At 44.9% G+C, this 20,175-nt stretch overlaps 1 protein-coding gene across 5 annotated transcripts in view; it reads right to left on the minus strand.

The window, feature by feature from the left end:
* cfap54 (cilia and flagella associated protein 54) overlaps positions 1–20,175 on the minus strand; it is a 443,819-nt gene that overhangs the window by 84,155 nt on the left and 339,489 nt on the right. For all 5 annotated transcript variants that reach the window (XM_068004603.1, XM_068004606.1, XM_068004607.1 and 2 more), the window contains 4 exons: positions 17,199–17,349; positions 15,125–15,285; positions 5,483–5,665; positions 78–204 (listed from right to left, as the gene is read on the minus strand). In XM_068004603.1, coding sequence (XP_067860704.1) covers positions 78–204; positions 5,483–5,665; positions 15,125–15,285; positions 17,199–17,349 — 622 coding nt within the window. The remainder of the gene's footprint in view (positions 1–77; positions 205–5,482; positions 5,666–15,124; positions 15,286–17,198; positions 17,350–20,175) is intronic.

Here is a 20,175-nt window from a genome sequence, read left to right on the forward strand (position 1 = left end):
GAAATTAATCACATACTACTTTCACCTCCAGAGAGGATTTACAGCGTCAAGACAAAGTTTGTAATGCATTCTCTTACCTAGTCTTAGTTTAATTTTCGACATTATAATAATGTGTGGAAGATAGATATTTTTCAAAGGATCCGCCGGACGTGAGTAAATACTCCCATCAGCTTGATGCTGCGCAGTCTCCCCCAGTGAAACAAGCTACACGCAAAACACAAACACATTACCTTAGTACATCTTTTCAGCAACAGTTCTTCATTTTACTTATTTCCTATAACGGAAAAGTTACCAAATTAATATACTAATAATTTACATATGTATGGATAAATTAAAATAGATTACATAGAATTACAAAGAATTTACAGCACAGAAACAGGCCATTTGGCTCAACTGGGCTACACCAGTGTCTATGCTCCATATGAGCCTCCTTCCTCCCTACTTCATCTAACCCTATCAGCATATCCTTCTATTCCTTTCTCTCTCATACACTTATCTGGCTTCCCCTTAAATGTATCTATGCTATTCGCCTCAACTACTCCATGTGGTAGCGAGTTCCACATTCTCACTACACTCTAAGTAAAGGAGTTTCTCCTGAATTCCCTATTGGATTTATTAGTGACTATCTTATATTTATGACCCTTAGTTTTGGATTTCCCCCACAAGTGGAAACATTGTCACTATGTCTACGCTATCAAACCCTTTCATACTTTTAAAAGACCTGTGTCAGGTCACCCCTCAGCCTTCTCTTTTGTAAAGAAAAGAGCTCCAGCCTGGTCAGTCTCTCCTCATAGTTCTATCCTCTCAGTTCTGTAAAGCTTTTTTGCACTTTCTCCAATGTCTCTATATCCTTTTTATAATATGGGGACCAGAATGGAGCATAGATTAAAATATATTTATAAATTTAATGTATATGTTTATATTTTATCCTATATATTTTTGTCAATGCACTTCTAAGTTCAACTTTGCTATATTTCAAAAGAAGTTTCCTCTAGTTAGCAACATTTTCAAATGTTTTGGATAAATATTCTTATAGGAAGGAATTACTTTGAGTAATATTTAAAAATCATTCTTAATTTCAAGATATAAAGAAATCAGAATAAAACAGGACATTATTACAATTCTATAGAAAAGTTTGAATGAGATCCAAAATTCAGTGCTTATCAGTGCTTTAACTTTGTTTAGAAGTTTAAATCTCTTAAAAGAGATGAAATACGTACATCAATTAAAGAAATTATGTAAATGTGAATATAATTTACATAGAAAACACTTCCCAAATATTTGCTTTCTCTGCTAAGATCAGGTCTTATTTGTCATAGACAAAGGTGACCCTAAACCGGATCTGACCTTAAAGCTGCTCCAAAGCAGTAACAGTCTATTGATGTAACACGTTAGAGCATTAACATGTTTATCCTATCAGTTTTATTTTCTGCAACCGCCTACATGCTGTGCTGCTGATTTCAAGTGGGTCATGTTGGAGGTATTTACCCTCAAGGGAAGAAGGAAAATCAGAGGGCAAGTCCACCTGCATCACTCTCATGCAACTCTAAGCAGGTGGCTCATACTTGCAATGATAGCGGCCTGGGAACAAAAACAAAGCAACCAGCCTCCTCTGATCCTCCTTTAGAGACTGCAAATACAGAGGCATACACAAAGGAATACCCACAGCTCGTGGCAGATCAGCATAGTGATGCTGTTTCCTGGACATCAAGCACAGATTAGAGATGTGGTACAGCTCCAAGAAGCTGTCAGAAATGCACCAAGAAATTTCCCTACCTTCTTTTGTTGAAAACTTCAATTTGTCAGAGAAATGTGACTTTCAAACAGATACACCAAAAACAGCAATGTACCTTTAACAGCAAGGACCCAACTGAGGTTGCAAAGGGATATAGACAGGCTAAGTAAGTGGGCGAGAAGGTGGCAGATGGAGTATAATGTAGGGAAATGTGAAATTATCCACTTTGGTAGGAAGAATACGAAAGCAGAATATTTTTTAAAAGGTGAGACTAAGAAATATTGGTGTTCAGAGGGATTTGGGTGTCCTTGTACATGAATCACAAAAAGTTAACATGCAGGTACACCAAGCAATTAGGAAGGCAAATGGTATGTTAGCCTTTATTGCAATGGGGTTGGAGTATGAGAGTAAGGAAGTCTTGTTGCAATTATATAGGGCTCTGGTGAGACCAAACCTGGAGTACTGTGTACAGTTTTGGTCTCCTTACCTAAGGAAGGATATACTTACCTTAAAGGGGGTGCAATGAAGGTTCACTAGATTCATTCCTGGGATGAGAGGGTTGTCCTATGAGGAGAGATTGAGTAGAATGGGCCCATATTATCTGGAGTTTAGAAGAATGAGAGGTGATCTCATTGAAACGTATAAAATTCTTAGAGGGCTTAACAGGGTAGATGCTGAGAGGTTGTTTCCCCTGGCTGCAGAGTCTAGAACTAGAGGTCATAGTCTCACGATAAGGGGTGGGCCATTTAGGGCCAAGATCATAGAATGGTTACAGCACAGAAGGCCATTCTGCCCATCGAGCCCATGTTGGCTCTTTGTAAGAGCAATCCAGTTAGTCCCATTCCCCCAGTCTTTCCCCGTAGCCCTGTAAATTTTTTCCCTTCAAGTATTTATCCAATTCCTTTTTGAAAGCTGCGCTTGAATCTACTTCCACCACCCTTTCAGGCAGCACATTCCAGATCATAAATACTCGCTGTGTAAAAAAGTTTTTCCTCGTGTCACCTTTGGTTCTTTTGCCAATCACCTTAAACCTGTGTCCTCTGGTTCTCGACCCTTCCGCCAATGGGAATGAACAGTTTCTCTTTATTTACATTATCTAAACCCTTCATGATTTTGAACACTTCTGTCAAATCTCCTCTTAACCTTTGCTGCTGTAAGGAGGACAACCCCAGCTTCTCCAGTCTATTCACATAACTGAAGTCCCTCATCCCTGGAATCATTCTAGTAAATCTTTTCTGCATCCTCTCTAAGGCCTTCACATCCTTCCTAAAGTGCGGTGCCCAGAATTGGACACAATACTCCAGTTGTGGCTGAACCAGTGTATTATAAAGGTTCACCATAACTTCCTTGCTTTCATACTCAATGCCTCTATTTATAAAGCCCAGGATCTATGCTTTTTTAACCATTTTATCAACCTCTCCTACCAGCTTCAAAAATGTGTGCACATATACCCCCAGGTCTCTCTGTTCCTGCACCCCCTTTAGAATTGTACCATTTAGTTTATATTGCCTCTCCTCATTCTTCCTGCCAAAATATATCACTTCACACTTCTCTGTGTTAAATTTCATCTGCCATGTGTCCGCCCATTCCACCTGCCTGTCTATATCCTCTTGTAGTCTATTACTATTCTCCTTATTGTTTACTATACTTCCAAATTTTGTGTCATCTGCAAATTTTGAAGTTGTGCCCCATACACCCAAGTCCAATCATTAATATATATCAAAAAAAGCAGTGGTCCTGGTACCGACCCCTGGGGAACACCACTGTATACTTCCCTCCTATCCGAAAAACAACCATTCACCACTACTCTCTGTTTCCTGTCATTTAGCCAATTTCATATCCATGCTGCCACTGCCCCTTTTATTCCATGGGCTTCAACTTTGATGACAAGCCTATTATGTGGCACTTTATCAAACACCTTTTGAAAGTCAATATACATAACACCAACCTCATTGCTCTCATCTACCCTCTCTGTTACCTCATCAAAAAACTCAATCAAGTTAGTTAAACACGATTTACCTTTAACAAATCCGTGCTGGCTTTCCTTTATTAATCCACACGTGTCCAAGTGACTATTAATTTTGTCCTGGATTATCGTTTCTAAAAGCTTCCCCATCACTGAGGTTAAACTGACTGGCCTGTAGTTGCCGGGTTTATCCTTATACCCTTTTTTGAACAAGGGTGTAACATTTGCAATTCTCCAGTCCTCTGGCACCACCCACCATATCTAAGGAGGATTGGAAGATTATGGCCAGCACCTCTGCAATTTCCACCCTTACTTCCTGCAGCAACCTAGGATGCATCCCATCCGAACCGGGTGACTTATCTACTTTAAGTACAGCCAGCCTTTCTAGTATCTCCTCTTGATCAATTTTTAACCCATCCAGTATCTCAACTCTCTCCTCTTTTACTGTGTCTATGGCAGCATCTTCTTCCTTGGTAAAGACAGATGCAAAGTACTCAGTTAGTAACTCAGCCACACCCTCTGCCTCCACGCGTAGATCTCCTTTTTGGGCCCTAATCAGCCCCATCCCTCCTCTTACTACCCGCTTACTATTTATATGCCTCTGGAAGACTTTTGGATTCCCTTTTATGTTAGCTGTCAGTCTATCCTCATAATCTCTCCTTACCCCTCTTATTTCCTTTTTCAATTCTCCTCTGTATTTTCTATACTCAGCCTGATTCTCACTTGTATTATCAACCTGACAACTGTCATATGCTCCTTTTCCTGCTTTATCTTACTCTCTATCTCTTTCACCATCCAGGGAACTCTGGTTTTGGTTGCCCTACCTTTCCCCCTTGTGGGAATATATCTGGACTGTACCTGAACCATTTCCTCTTCAAAGACCATCCATTATTTGATTACAGTTTTACCTGCCAATCTTTGATTCCAATTTACCAGGGCCAGATCTGTTCTCAACCCACTGAAATTGGCCTTCCTCCAATTAAGTATTTTTACTCTAGATTGCTCCTTGTCCTTTTCCATTACTAATCTAAACCTTATGATACTATGATCACTGTTCCCTAAATGTTCCCCCACTGACACTTGCTCCACTTGACCCACTCCATTCCCCAGAACTAGATCCAGCAATGCCTCCTTTCTCGTGAGGAAAAATTTCTTCACTCAGAAGGTTGTGAATCTTTGGAATTGTCTATCCCAGAGGACTGTGAATGCTCAGTCATTGAGTATATTCAAGGCTGAGATCGATAGATTTTTGGAATCTAAGGGAATCAAGGGATATGGGATAGGGCGGGAAAATGGAGTTGAAGCTGAAGATCAGCCATGATCTTATTGAATGACGGAGCAGGCGCGAGGGGCCATATGGCCCAATCCTGCTCCTATTTCTTATGTTCATATGTTCTTAATCCCTACACTGGCGTTAAACAGTTCATAGAACTTGTCTGCTCTGGAGAATCATTACCTGTACATTTATAGATGTATGAATACTGCCTATGTTTTAAATTCCATATACAAGGCACAGGCCCCTGCTAATTTTGCTCCTGAAACCTGCTGCTAGAACACTTATTAAAGGATGACTCTTCCTCTGGTTTGGCCTCCCTCCCTACTTAGCACCTCCTACAGCGACATTGCTGAGCTTTTGAGTTTAACACTGTGTGGACTATGAGCAGGAGTAATGTCCGACCGCACTACGACAACATGATTTGGTGCACAACAGGCAACAGCTGCCATAGGTCAGTTCTGCGCAATAAATAACAAAGACAAAGAAGCATTAAAAAAATGAGTACCTGGTCAAGAATCAATTTCTGAGCAGAAAGATACATATCTATCTTCGCCTGCATGACAGCACTTTTTGCGTCGCACAGTGTTTCTGACATTCTTAAATCAGCCAACTGAAGAATAGATTGGGCAAGTATCAGCTTGGCCCTGGGCGAAATAAACTGTCTTCCAGTCAGTAGGTCTATTATATCCTGTTTATGGAGTAAAGCATAGAAAACGTAATTACCTTTAAGAAGCACAAAATTATACTAAAATGTAAAACTGGTCAGAACAAAAAAATAGAAATGTCAGTGTTCCTGCTTGGGCAATAAGTGAAGGCACTTTCCACATTGGGCTATATTTCACCAGTTAGCACTCCCAGTGCAAATAATGGAGATTGGACACACATTGGAAATTCTGGCGCCGAGGTCAGAGTGTCTAATTTGTAGCCCATACAATTTTTCATCTATTAAAATGAATGGGTGTAGAATCCTGAACTTGAAGAATTTACCTCTATAACAATATGGATTAGTCTATGGGGTGATTTCTTGACATCCGATACCCACACGCAGTACTATCTGACATAGATGGTGTTTGTCAGAAACTTTTAAAATGGCAGGGAAGCATTTTGAAATTGACCTCTGGAAGTACATTAATCTCTAGAATGAGATATTTGATCACTCCAGCCACCATTTAAGAGTGGCAGGCAATGAATGGTTGTCTAGCAGATAAACCACGAGTCATGTTCGGTTGCTCCAAAGGTCTGGAAGGTTTGGGCCTGAGGTAGGTTGGGGGCTGAATTGATACAGGCAACCCATATTGTGGCCTACATCTGTTGGATTTTGATTGATAGCCTAAGTGAGAGCTATAGGCACTTCTGAAGTAGTTGTCTTGGGAACGTTTTAGTATCCTGAATTGTAGGGAGTACTGAAAGCTTGTAAGTACAGAAAAGAAAGAGCGAATTCAAAATCTTTGCTTATATTTTATTTAGGGAGTAAAATATAACAACTTTTGGGAGGTGCATTAAAAGAGCAGGTAAAAAGAGATAACCAGTGTTTGTGCCGTTATTACAAGTTTTCTGCTCATTCTTTAAAAAGTTTGCCAATGGTCAAGAAAATTTTAGAAAAAAGTGAACAATTGCTTGTTAATCGTGGAATCTTACAGCACAGGAGGAGGCCATTTGGCCCATCGGGCCGATACCGGCTCTTTGAAAGAGCTATCCAATTAGTCCCACTTCCCTGCCCTTCCCCATAGCCCTGCAAAATTTTCCCTTTCAAGTAGTTATCCAATTCCCTTTTGAAAGTTATTTTTGAATCTGCTTCCACCACCCTTTCAGGCAGTGCATTCCAGTTCATTACAACTCACTGCCTAAAAAAATTCTCCTCATCTCCCTTCTGGTTCTTTTGCCAATTATGTTAAATACTGGTTGCTGACATTTCTGTCAGTGGAAACAGTTTCTCCCTATTTACTCTATCCAAACCCTTCATAATTTTGAACACCTCCATTAAATCTCCCCTTAGCCTTCTCTGCTCTCAGGAGGACAATCCCAGCTTCTCCAGTCTCTCCACATAAATGAAGTCCCTCATCCCTGGTACCATTCTAGTAAATCTCCTCTGCATCCTCTCCAAGGCCATGACATCCTTCCTACAGTGTGGTGCCCAAAATTGGATACATTACTCCAGCTGAGGCCTTTCCAGTGATTTATAAAGGTTCAGCATATCTTCCTTGTTTTTGTACTCTTATGCCTCTTTTTATAAAGCCAAGGACTCAATAGGCTTTGTTAACAGCCTTATCAATGTAATGCCTACTATGCCCTTGTTAATGATTTTTCAGGGAATGGTGTGATAGTTTCCCACTGGAACAGATGAAAAATTCAGGGAACACTCACAGAATGAATATTCAGGTGCCCAGAATGGATCCAGACGCTGTGGTCCACAACACTCTGGGGTAGATCTTGACTATGTGCGCTGGTGTACATAGAATTACAGAGAATTTACAGCACAGAAGCAGGCCTTTCAGCCCAATGCCGGTGTTCATGCTCCACACGAGACTCGACCCACTCTATTTGCTTCATCTCACACTATTTACATATCCTTCTATTCCTTTAACCCTCAAGTGCTTATCTAGTTTCCCCTTAAATGAATCTATGCTATTCACCTCAACTACTCCACATGGTAGTGCATTCAACACTCTCTGAGTAAAGAGGTTTCTCCTGAATTCCTTATTAGATTCATTAGCGACGATTTTATATTTATGGCCCATAGTTTTGGTCTCCCCCACAAGTGGAAAAATATTCTCTACGTCTACCCTATCGAACCCCTTCATCATTTTAAAGACCTCTATCAGGTCACTTCAGTCTTCTCTTTTCAAGAGAAAAGAGCTGCAGCCTGGTCAATCTTTCCCAATAGTTGCACCCTCTCAGTTCTGGTATCATCCTTGTAAATCTTGTGTGTGCTTTCTCCAGTGCTTCGATAGCCTTTTTGTAATATGAAGGCCAGAATTGTGCACAATACTCCAAGTGTGGTCTAATCAAGGTTCTGTACAAGTTTAACATAACTTCTCTACTTTTCAATTCAATTCCTCCAGAAATGAATCCTAATGGTTTGTTTGCTTTTTTATGGCCGTATTAACCTGTGTTGCTACTTTTAGTGATTCGTGTATCTGTACCCCTGGTTCCCTTTGCTCCTCTACCCCATTTAGACTCTTAGGGCGCTAAATTGTGCCATGTTGCGCCCGTTGTTTTGGCGCTACACGGTCCCTTCGACATCCAAGATGGCGTCTTGGACGCGCACACACATTTCCTGCGTGACGTGAGCCAGACGCCATCTTGGTATAGGAGTCCCCGAACGCTGGAAGCATGTAAAGTAGGGAGAAAATGGCTGCAATCAGTGTGCAATGCTGATTTAAAGCGATACACACAATTTTGGACCTTAACGCTCAACTCAACGCACAGTCTTATCCCCGACCATCTAAACGTTTCTTACAGTGCCTGAAGGACCCCCCCACCGGCGCTATTTAAAGGGTCATGCAGGTGTTGCAGGTTAGTTGCTGGATTATTGCTTCTGGCTGCTGGAGGAGTAGGAAGTGTTTTTTGAAGCTCCCTATTCTTATTCAGATTTCCTAGACTACTTTTGAGAGTGCTTTGGCAGGTATTGCCCTACCGGTCGGGAAACTAAAACCATGGTGGAACAACATTCCTGCCAACCACGGGCAGTCCGCTAGGGCTCCCGTTGGGCATTGAGCATGACTGGGAGCATGCAGAGAGGCCACGCCCAGCAGGTCAAGCTGCAAGGAGCCGGAGGACGAGGAGGCGCAGGGCACTGAACAGGAGTCCCTACCCAATGACGGCCTTCAGGGATCTATTCTCTTACCTCAACATGACCAAGGCGGATTGCATCCGATGCCTGAGGTTCACCAAGGAAGCCGTGACCGAGATCTGTCAACTGGTGAGGCCACAACTGTAACCTCAGAGCAGGGCGAGGACAGCACTGCCTGTGGCTGTGAAGGTCACCATGGCTCAGGAGCATTGCAGGCCTCTGCTGGTGACATGTGCAACATCTCGCAGTATGCAGTGCACTGCTGCATAAAGGAAGTCACAGAAACACTGTACCACATGAGGAACAGGTTCATCACCTTTCCTCTCGACAGAGGCAATCAGAACAAGCGAGCACGGGGGTTCGCCCGCATTGTTGACTTCCCCATGGTGCAGGGTGCCATTGACTGCATGCATATTGCCCTGCGTGCCCCGCACATCAACTCGGCCGTCTTCATCAACCGAAAGGGCTTCCACTCCCTCAACGTGCAGCTGGTGTGCGACCACATGCATCACATCTTGGAGGTCGATGCCCGCTACCTTGGGAGTAGTCACGACGCCTTTGTCATGCGGCAGTCCAACGTGCCAGCTATCTTTCATCCGACTCGACAAGTCAAAGGCTGGCTAGTGGGTGACAAGGGCCATCCCCTCATGACGTGGCTCATAACACCGGTCAGGAATCCATGCACACGTGCACAGCAGGCCTATAATGAGAGCCACGCTGCCACATGCAACATCGTTGAGCACACCATCGGCCTCCTCAAACAACACTTCTGCTGCCTAGACCGGGTGTGGAGGAGCCCTGCAGTACTCCCCTCAGCGCGTGGGCAGACTCGTGGTGGTCTGCTGCATGCTGCACAACCTCGCCATCATAAAGGACCAGCCTTTGCCACCAATGACTGCAGAAGATCCTGAACCAGAAGTGGAGGAGGAGGAGGCTGAAGAGGAAGAGGCGGAGGTGCAGGAGAAGGAAGAGGCTGAGAAGGAGCAGGAGGAGGGGGAGGAGCCAGAAGAGGAAGTGGAGGAGGACGCAAGGGTGCAGCAGGAACCACACGCCTTGTCTGCAAGGGCTCTGATTGCTCGCCTGATCTGTGCCCAGTATCAATAATTGGAACTACATCCCCCAAATCACCAACAGTCCTACATTCCCCACCTCTCTCCTCCCACAAGACAATCAAATCGCCCTCCATCACATTACACATTGGTGTCCCTCTCAACTCTTTGCATGAATAAAAACCACCACCAAATGCAAAATCAAACTCTCATTTATGAATTAATAAATGAAAATATGTAAACATAACAGAACTATTCTCCCTTGTGTATTCCCTTAGTGCCTGTTGTCCGTGTGCCTTTACCTATCCTAGTGCTCCTCCGAGGTGCTTCCCCAGTGGCTGGAGCATGGGTGGTGGAAGGCTGGTGGCTTTCAATGGAGGAACGTCCAGATGGCCTTGGAGGACGACCTTGAGCAGCTCTGGGCCGGGAGGGCCCGGCTTCAGACTGCACCATCTCAGCATGGGCTGCAGCAGGCTGGCCTGGCTGGCCGACAGGCAACAACAGGGGCACTGGCGGAGTGGCAGGGGTGGGAGCAGGAATGCTGTCATCCTGAGAGAGGACAGCAGGTCCGACTGCCATGGCGCCACTGCCACTCTCCCAGGGCGGCGCCTCAGCACTCCTGGTGATCGGCTGGAGAACGGATTGCTGGAGTCCTGTGATGCCCTGGAAGCCCCGTTCCACAGTGGTCCCCAGAGCCATGATAGCAGCAATCTGAGCTTCCAATGCAGCAGTCTGAAATGCAAATGCAGCAGTCAGACCTTGGATGGCAGATGTTTGTGCTGCAATGGATGCTGTGACATCAGTCATCAGACGCTGCATCATGGTGGGTTCCACATGTGCGTTAATGGAGGTGACCACCCGTTCCATGTTGGAAAGGATGGGCTCCAAGCTCTGTGCAAAGCCCTGCGCCAAGTTGGAGCTGGACTCCTCCATGCCCTTCTCATTATGCGCAGGCTTTCTGACAGGCTTTCCAGTGCCCCAAGCATTTGTTGGTGTACGCCCATCAGCCGTCTTCCGTAGCATGGCCCATCGAAGTCCTCATCTGACTCCTCTGCAGCAGAACTAGTGAGCGACCTCGCCCTCCGGCGAGTTGGCTCCTGTGGTATCCGTTCTCTCCGCCCCGGCTCTTGTGCACTTGTGCTCGGTGTCTCACCACGTGCAGATCCCTCCTCTAACCTAACATCTAAAGGATGTGCAGTGTCAGTTTCTGAGCTGGTGGATCAAGTGTCAGATCGAGTGATGCTGTGCCTTAGTGTCCTCCTCCTCCTCCTCAGGTGCCGCCACGTGTTCTTGGGTATCTGCAATGACAAAGGGAAACAGGTTGAGTTATGGAGTGGGGAGAGGAGCAAGTAAGAGGTGCATGCTGACAGCATGTGCAGCACATGAGTTAGAAAAGATTATGGGAGGAGGGAGATGTGGAAAAGGAGAAGAATCATTAGATATGCAGAGACCTCCCTTGACCGGGACCTCCAGCATGGCACATTTAACGGCTGCAGCGACGTGCCCATCCAGCCTCAGGTCCCTCCTGCAAGACAGAGGACAGTGTGTCAGTGAGTGTCCTGCAAGGTGTGTGGGTGATGTGACTGTCATCGTCGAATAGCTGCCAGTTTGTGTGACTTGAGTGGTGGTTGTGTGGCCTGCAAGTGTGGTATTATGTGCGTGTGAGATGCAGCATTGCGTATGGGTTGCAGTGTTTGTTGGTGGGTGGGTGGGTGATGGGAGGTGTCGTGCATGGAGTATTGGTGCGGTTGGTAGGATGTGCCACTTGACACTTGCATTCACTCACCTTGACCACTCGTGTCAAGTCATTAAATTTCTTGCGGCACTGCGCCCACGTGTGCGCTGCAATGCTCCTCGCATTCACCTCCTGTGCCACGGCCTGCCAAGGTATCTTGGTGCCCGCTCTCTTGCTGGTGCAGCTACTCGTGATGCCATTCTCCCTTTTCCTCCTTGGCTGTGTATCTGCCATTAGAAATGTGCCTGCACCTTTAAGTAGTGCAGGCAGCTGATGACATGCGCTGGCCACGCCCCATTTTCAACTTCCTCATTCTCTGTGCAGCCTCTCAGCAGCGAGGGCTGCGCTTGCTGCACGGAGATTTCAGGGTAAGTAGCAGACAGCACGAATTTCATGTGCTGCCTGCGGAGGGTCTGTTCGGCGCGGGGTGGTAGCGCATCGCTCAGAACGGACCCTTATCCAATTCTTCCCCCTTATTTTCCAAGGAGTATGTAGCCCCCTTATTCTTCCAACCAAATGCACCACCTTACGTTTACCTATATTGAAATTCATTTGCCAATTACACGCCCATTCTGCAAGTTTATTAATGTGTCTTGGATTTTGTCACAGTCATAGTATTATAGCAGGTACAGCACATGAGGAGGCCATTCAGCCCATCATGCTTGTGCCGGCTCTTTGAAAGAGCTATCCAATTAGTCCCATTCCCCTGCTCTTTCCCCATCGCCCTGTAAATTTTTCCCTTCAAGTAACTTTTGAAAGTTACGATTGAATCTGCTTCCACCACCCTTTCAGACAATGCATTCCAGATCATTACAACTCGCTGCGTAAAGAAATGTTTCCTCGTGTCGCCTCTGGCTCTTTTGCCGATCACCTTAAACTGTGTCCTCTGGTTACCAACCCTTCTGCCACTGGAAACTGTTTCTCCTTATTCACTCTATCAAAACCATTCATGATTTTGAACACCTCTATCACATCTCCCCTTAACCTTCTCCGTTCTAAGGAGAACAACCCCAGCTCCTCCAATCTCTCCACATAACTGAAGTCCCTCATCCCTGGGACAATTCTGGTAAATCTCTTCCGCACCCTCTCTAAGGCCTTGACATCCTTCCTAAGGTGCCGTGCCCAGAATTGAACACAATACTCCAGCTGGGGTCTAACCAGTGTTTAATAAAGGTTTAGCAAAACTTCCTTGCTTTTGTACTCTATGCCTCTATTAATAAAGCCCAAGATCCCATAATGCTTTTTTAACAGCCCTTTCAACTTGTCTAGCCACCTTCAAAGATTTGTGTATGTGCATCCCCAGGTCTCTCTGTTCCTGCACCCCCTTTAAAATTGTACCATTTAGTTTATATTGGCTCTCCTCATTCTTCCTACCAAAATGTATCACTACACACTTTTCTGCGTTAAATTTCATCTGGCATGTTTCTACCCATTTCACCAGTCTGTCTATATCCTCCTGATGTCTGTTACTATCCTCCACATTGTTTACTACGTTTCCGAGTTTTGTGTCATCTGCAAACTTTGAAATTATACCATCTATACCCAAGACCAGGTCATTAATATATATCAAAAAGAGCAGTGGTCCTAGTACCGACCCCTGGGGAACACCACTGTATACTTCCCTCCAGTCTGAAAAACAACCATTCACCACTACTTACTGCTTTCTGTCTCTTAGTCAATTTCCTATCCACATTGCCACTGTCCCTTTAATCTCATGGGCTTTAATTTTGCTAACAAGTTTATTATGTGGTACTTTATCAACTACCTTTTGAAAGTCCATGTACACAACATCAACCACACTACCCTCATCAACCCTCTCCATTATTCATCAAAGAACTCAATCAAGTTAGTCAAACATGATTTTCCTTTAACAAATCCATGCTAACATTGGCCCATACTTTTCCAAGTGCCAATGAAATTTTTCCCAGATTATTGTCCTCCTCAGTATTAACTATAACCCTCAATTTGGTGTCGTCCTCAAATTTTGAAATTGTACTTGCAAGGGAACTACTAGGAGGGAATTAGGCATGTATTTAGTGAGAAAATTAATTGAGAGATAAAGGTGATGAACTATATTCACTTTGAACTCTGGGGTCTGCGAGATGGACCAGAATGCTCATTTCTAGTTCTGTGCATTCCTAGGATCAATCTGGAGATGGAAAAATGCAATTTTGGCATCCTAAGAAAATTTTGATATTATACTTCTGATTCCTGAGTACAAACCATTTATCAGGACACAGATTTTGCAGCGTAGGTATATAGGCCATCAGTGGACCTTCACTGCCAGTATGATCTGCCTCTGGATTTTGCCAAAACATGTGACTAACATAATCCAAAAGTGTCTAACTTTTCTGCACGTTTGTAGGGTTCTTTTGTGTCCTTGCGATTTTGTTTTGTTTTATTTCTCTCATTTTCTTGTCATTTGTTGTTATATCACATGGCACTGGGATGAGCTGAGGCGCATTCAATGCTGGATTGACATCATCAGGACGAAGAACTGGAACGGAGCCAGGCACATTCTCAGACCCAAAAAGAACTGGGACGGTTAAGGTGTAATAGGAATCATCAAACATAAATTTTGGGGCAGAGACCCTCAGACATAAAAAGCACTGCCACAAACTTCATCTTCGGAAATCTCAGACGGGATCCCTTACTTTCTCTAGTCAGAAAGGCTCCAATGAAAATCAAATAAATTTTTAAAAATCTTTTCTTCAGCCTATTTGGGCCTCAGGAGACCTTCAAACAGAGTGGCAAGTGCTGCTCCACCTTAGAGGGGCGTTTCGGGTTGTGTCGGGGCAGGCAGCACTGATATGCCATTGCCGGTGCTGGCGGACCACCAGGGATATGCAAATGGCCCCACCCCCAGGCAAGGGGTTTATTTTTATTTTATACGCTCACCTGATTGAAGGAGGAAAATGGTGGCCAATAGCAATGTGAAGAAATTACTGTTTTTTTGGCTTTGTGGTACTCACTAATCCATTAATGATACCTTTGAGCAGGCAATCGAGAGATCCGGTTGTCTAGTTTTCTGCTGACTACTTGTTTCTCTTTGGTACTTTTGCTACTTTTGATTGTAACACATTTGTGCTTTGAAAGGTGTCAGCCTTGGCTCAGTGGTAGCACTCGCCTCTGAGTCAGAAGGTCGTGGGTTCAAGACACATTCCAGAGATTTGAGCACACAATCCAGGCTGACAGTTTAGTGCAGTTCTGAGGGAGTGCTGCTCTGTCGGAGGTGCTGTCTTTCAGATGAGCCGTTAAGCAGAGCCTGCCCCTAAAAGATCCCATGACATAATTCGAAGAAGAGCAGGGGAGTTCTCCCTGGCCAATATTTATCCTGAACCAACATCGCTAAAACAGATTATCTGGACATTATCTCATTCCCCACATCCCGACACAGTGCTTCATTGGCTGTGAAGAAAACAAGGAATGGAAGTATGGTGTTCATCCTACTGACTTAACTACCATCATCTCAAATGGGTATTTGTTTATTATTGACAACTTTATAAGCTCAAGCAAGCAGGAAATAAAAATCACAAAATCCCTTATCTAAAATTTGGATGACATCCTCACCTGCAAAAGTATTTTGATGCAATCCTTAATACGTCCCAGTCGGAAATCAAGCAGAACAGCCTGCAGCATAAACTCAGTTTGTGTCTCGACATCACCATAGATCTTTGCTTCTTTTATCCCTTCTTCACAGAGCCCAGAGGTGTCCAGAAAGCCTTCTTCCTCTTATTTATTCAACAAGACAAAAACTTATTTTTTTCTTTTTTTATTCCCCATTTCCACTTTTCTTCCCCAACTCACATCTCAAAGTGTGCAACAACCGGCACTGATAACAAAACCTGTGACTCACAAGGTTAAAGGCTATTGCTGTGCAATGTTAACGGGTTTTAAAGATTTTCAAAAACTACACACAATCGTTAATAAAATGAAATGTGAGGGAAGTAGGAAAAAATCACAACAATCCCTTACTACTGATAATTGACTTGTTGGTATAAAGTTGGTCAGGAGTTGTGGGAAAGTTAGAGGTAGCAATACCCTCTTTACTGCTCGTTAAAACTACTTTTAACTTGTTGAAAACAAAAACAAAAATAAAAGTTTAATACTGGTAGTCTTGGACCTCCGACTGTTGTTTGGTCTTAATGCCTCTTTAATTATGGATAATTTATTTTAAGAATTCCAGTTATCCCGGATAATAAACCCTTTAAAAGCAATGTAAGTGTTGTTTTTGGATTTTGGGCAGCAGACTGGTTTGTTTCTCCTGTGGAGAGACCAGTGGGTGAGCATTCCTCACAGTCCAAATCTCACCCATGGAGCTGAGCCACCAAGACTGGGTTGCTTATTGTAGGGAGTGAGAGGGTTAGTACAGGTAAAGCTGATCCAGGTGGTCCTCAAGCCACTACTGGCAGCGAATGAGGGAGCAGCATTGCTGGAAAGCCCAGGGGTAGGCCACCTCACCTCTTGGGAAAACCAAGACCAGGGGGAATAATTTTAAAATGAAGGGACTGAAAATTAAAAATGTATGGCTCCCAACAAAAGAATGCATTAATTAAATCATGGCCTTCAAAAGGGAACGGGATAAGTACTTGAAAGAAAAAAATTTGCAGAGCTATGGGGAAAGGGCGGGGGAGTGGGTGGGACTAGCTGGATTGCTCTTGCAGAGAGCCGGCACGGACTCGATGGGCCGAATGGCCTCCTTCCATGCTGTAACCTTTCTATGAGTTCACCCTCCCTTTTAGATTTTTAGATCATTCCTCTCCCCTGCAATTTTCTTCCCTCTGCTCTTAAAAGGACTGACGGTTCTGGTCCCATTTCATAAAGGTAGCTGCCTTTCGGTGCCACAATCATGTAGTAATGTATCTCCTCCATCCTAGGTATGAGGGTCAATGGGCTACTCAACTGTGGGGGCATCACAGCTGAGCTGATTCTGTCCTCTCCTGATATCCGCATATGTGGCCTTTCAGGCAAGAGTCACTCGATAGTGATCAGATGCAGAATCTCTGGTGGCCTCTTTTCCCAAGCCTAAGGATACTGAGGCAAATTGTAGGAAGTCTACCGCCAGCCAAGCTGAGATCAACGGGTGCTCCATTCCACTCTGCTCACTAACTCGAATTTTAAACAGTGGCAGTGGGCAGAATTGGTCGGTCATTGACTGTAAGACCAGCTGATTACCGTATCAACCCAGCACCTTTCTGCCCAGTCAGGCAGGCAGAGGCAGGCACAGCAGTGCCACTTTAAGCACACTCCTGATTAAAACTGAAGTGCCAGTGAGTGGGAAACTGATGGGAAGCCTTTGGTAGCAGTAGGTGGGTGTGCAGCCATTAGAGACACCAAAGGCCTTCTGTAAATCTGGAGTTTCATGCTCTGTAGGTCTGGATCCTACCATAGCACAGTGAGTCCTGAAGTTGAATTTACTGTGTGTCTAACATAGCAGTTGAATAGTATAGTAACTGTTTGTAAATGTGATGTGTCTTTTGCACACTTCCTGGCTAGAAACAATAACATTACAATGTAAACTCTGAAGTAATATATTGACCTGGTCTAAAAAGACGAGAAACATGCTTAGATAAAATAAGCAAGAAAGATGGTTAAGATATCAAGAAACTGGGTATGTGGAAATTGAAAGCAAACATTGTAATACCTTTCTTTAATCCCACGCCATATATCTGAGCAGTCAGGGCAGTCACCAAAGCCAACCGACATTTCAGCCAAAGTCCCATATGCAAGCGTCCACGGGCTTCCACATTGTAAGGTTCCTGTTGTAAGTTTTTTGTAACCTTGTCTTCAATTGGCTGGGGGGAAATATTTTTCCATTACAATTTCATCGTGAAAAAGCATTTTCAGTTTACATTGAATTAAAGGGAATTAGGGGTTACGGGGAGCGGGCAGGAAATTGGACATGAATTTAGATTTGAGGTTAGGATCAGATCAGCCATGATCTTATTGAATGGCGGAGCAGGCTCGAGGGGCCGATTGGCCTACTCCTGCTCCTATTTCTTATGGTCTTATGTTCTTATGTAAAGCAACGGATTTATTGTCCACTAACCTCAGGTCAGGTAAAGGTCACACTGAAGTTGCTCTGAACTTATATATATCCCAATCTAAATCAGCAAAAGCTTAAAAAACACCAGCCTCAAAAAAAAAGTTGACAAGTCTGAAACGGCTTTGAATATAGAATCATAGAATCTTACAGCAGAGGAGCCCATTCGGCCTGTCGTGCCTGTCCAAGTTAGTCCCACACCCCAGCTTTTTCCCCATAAACCTGCAAATTAGTCCTCTTCATACACATGTCCAATTGACTTTTGATATTTCCTGTGGCATCTGCTTCCACCACCCTTTCAGGTAGCGCATTTAACGACCCTCTGTGTGAAAACATTTCTGCTCATTTCTCCTCTAGTTCCTTTCCAAATTATTTTAAATCCGTGATCTCTGGTTACTGACTCATTTGTCAGAGGAAACAGTTTCTCCCTACTTGCTCTAACAAAACCCCTCATAATTTTGAATACCTCTATTAGGTCAACCACTTAACCTTCTCTGCTCTAAGGAGAACAATCCCAATATAGGAAGTTATGAGGAAAGCACAGTGGGCAATGGCTCATCATAACTTCAGCAGCAGGCATATTTCAATATTCTATTACTTGTACAGCCAAAGGCTGTGGGAGTTTTCACTCAACTGTTGCGGAGAAATTACAGGCTATCGTGGACAGATATTAACACTCTGTTGCAAAATCTGATTGATAAATTGCTTTAAAATTGTTTATATGGAGTCACCCACCCCCAAGTTCAGAGCGGCACTCTTCACCCACGCTCGGTTTTGACTGGGACTCTGTTGCCCCTTTCAGTTTATATTGGCCTTCTCACCCTTCTGCCCCCCAGTTCTCATGGCGCACTCAAGTCACAATGGGATTCTCGCCTCCAAAATCCCAATTCATGCTGCATGTTCTTCAAACCCCACCCCACTTCCCAACTAATGTGGCAACATCTTTCTATCTCCAGCCAGCGTGCTGACATTCCTTCCCCCCATCTCCTCACTTTCCCCCCTTCCCCCAGTCCATACCGACACACTTTCCCCCTCCCCCAGTTCATACCGACACACTTTCCCCTCCCCCAGTTCATACCGACACACTTTCCCCTCCCCCAGTCCATACCGACACACTTTCACCCCTCCCCCAGTCCATACCGACACACTTTCCCCTCCCCCAGTCCGTACCGACACACTTTCCCCTCCCCCAGTTCATAGCGACACACTTTCCCCTCCCCCAGTTCATAGTGACACACTTTCACCCCTCCCCCAGTCCATACCGACACACTTTCCCCTCCCCCAGTCCATACCGACACACTTTCCCCTCCCCCAATCCATACCGACACACTTTCCCCTCCCCCAGTCCATACCGACACACTTTCACCCCTCCCCCAGTCCATACCGACACACTTTCCCCTCCCCCAGTTCATACCGACACACTTTCCCCTCCCCCAGTCCATACCAACACACTTTCACCCCTCCCCCAGTCCATACCGACACACTTTCCCCTCCCCCAGTCCGTACCGAACACTTTCCCCTTCCCCAGTTCATAGTGACACACTTTCACCCCTCCCCCAGTCCATACCGACACATGCACCGGTATGTATCCATCCGCAGCTCCAGTGCCGCAATGCGGTCTGTCTGTGCTGCAGCTGGATACATACCGGTGCATTCGCGATGCTGAAAACCACGTGGATAGCACGTTTAGCGAGTTGGTCACACCGCAGGTAAAGGGTGGACAGGCAGGAAGTGAATGGGTGACCACCAGGCAGAGTAAGAGGTGCAGGCAGGTAGTGCAGGGGTCCCCTGTGGCCATCCCCCTCTCAAACAGATATACAACTTTGGATACTGTTGGGAGGGATGACTTATCAGGGGAAGGCAGCAGCAGCCAACTTCCTGGCACCGTGGGTGGCTCTGCTGCACAGGCTGGGAGGAAAAAGAGTGGAAGAGCTATAGTGATAGGGGACTCAATTGTAAGGGGAATAGATAGGCGTTTCTGCGGCCGCAACCGATACTCCAGGATGGTTTTGTTGCCTCCCTGGTGCAAGGGTCAAGGACGTCTCGGAGCGGCTACAGAACATTTTGGAGGGGGAGGGCGAACAGCCAGCTGTCGTGGTGCACATAGGCACCAACGACATAGGTAAAAAAGGGGATGAGGTCCTAAAAGCAGAATATAGGGAGTTAGGAGGTAAATTAAAAAATAGGACCTCAAAGGTAGTAATCTCAGGATTGCTACCAGTGCCACGTGCTAGTCAGAGTAGAAATAGGAGGATATTTCAAATGAATACGTGGCTAGAGGAATGGTGCAAGGAGGAGGGATTCAAATTCCTGGGGCATTGGAACCGGTTCTGGGGGAGGTGGGACCAATACAAACGGATGGTCTGCACCTGGGCAGGGCCGGGACCGCTGTCCAAGGGGGAGTGTTTGCTTGTGCTGTTGGGGAGGGTTTAAACTAAAGTGGCAGGGGGTTGGGAACCTGAGCAGGGAGACAGAGGAAAGCGTGTCAGGAAGGGACAGAAGGTATGGAGTAAAAGGTAAAGTGTTAAAAAAGGAAAAAGCAGGAACTAAGTGTCACCAAACATATTTGAAAGTTCTT

The sequence above is a fragment of the Heptranchias perlo genome, chromosome 24, assembly GCF_035084215.1.
Source record: "Heptranchias perlo isolate sHepPer1 chromosome 24, sHepPer1.hap1, whole genome shotgun sequence".
Classification (NCBI taxonomy): Eukaryota; Metazoa; Chordata; class Chondrichthyes; order Hexanchiformes; family Hexanchidae; genus Heptranchias; species Heptranchias perlo.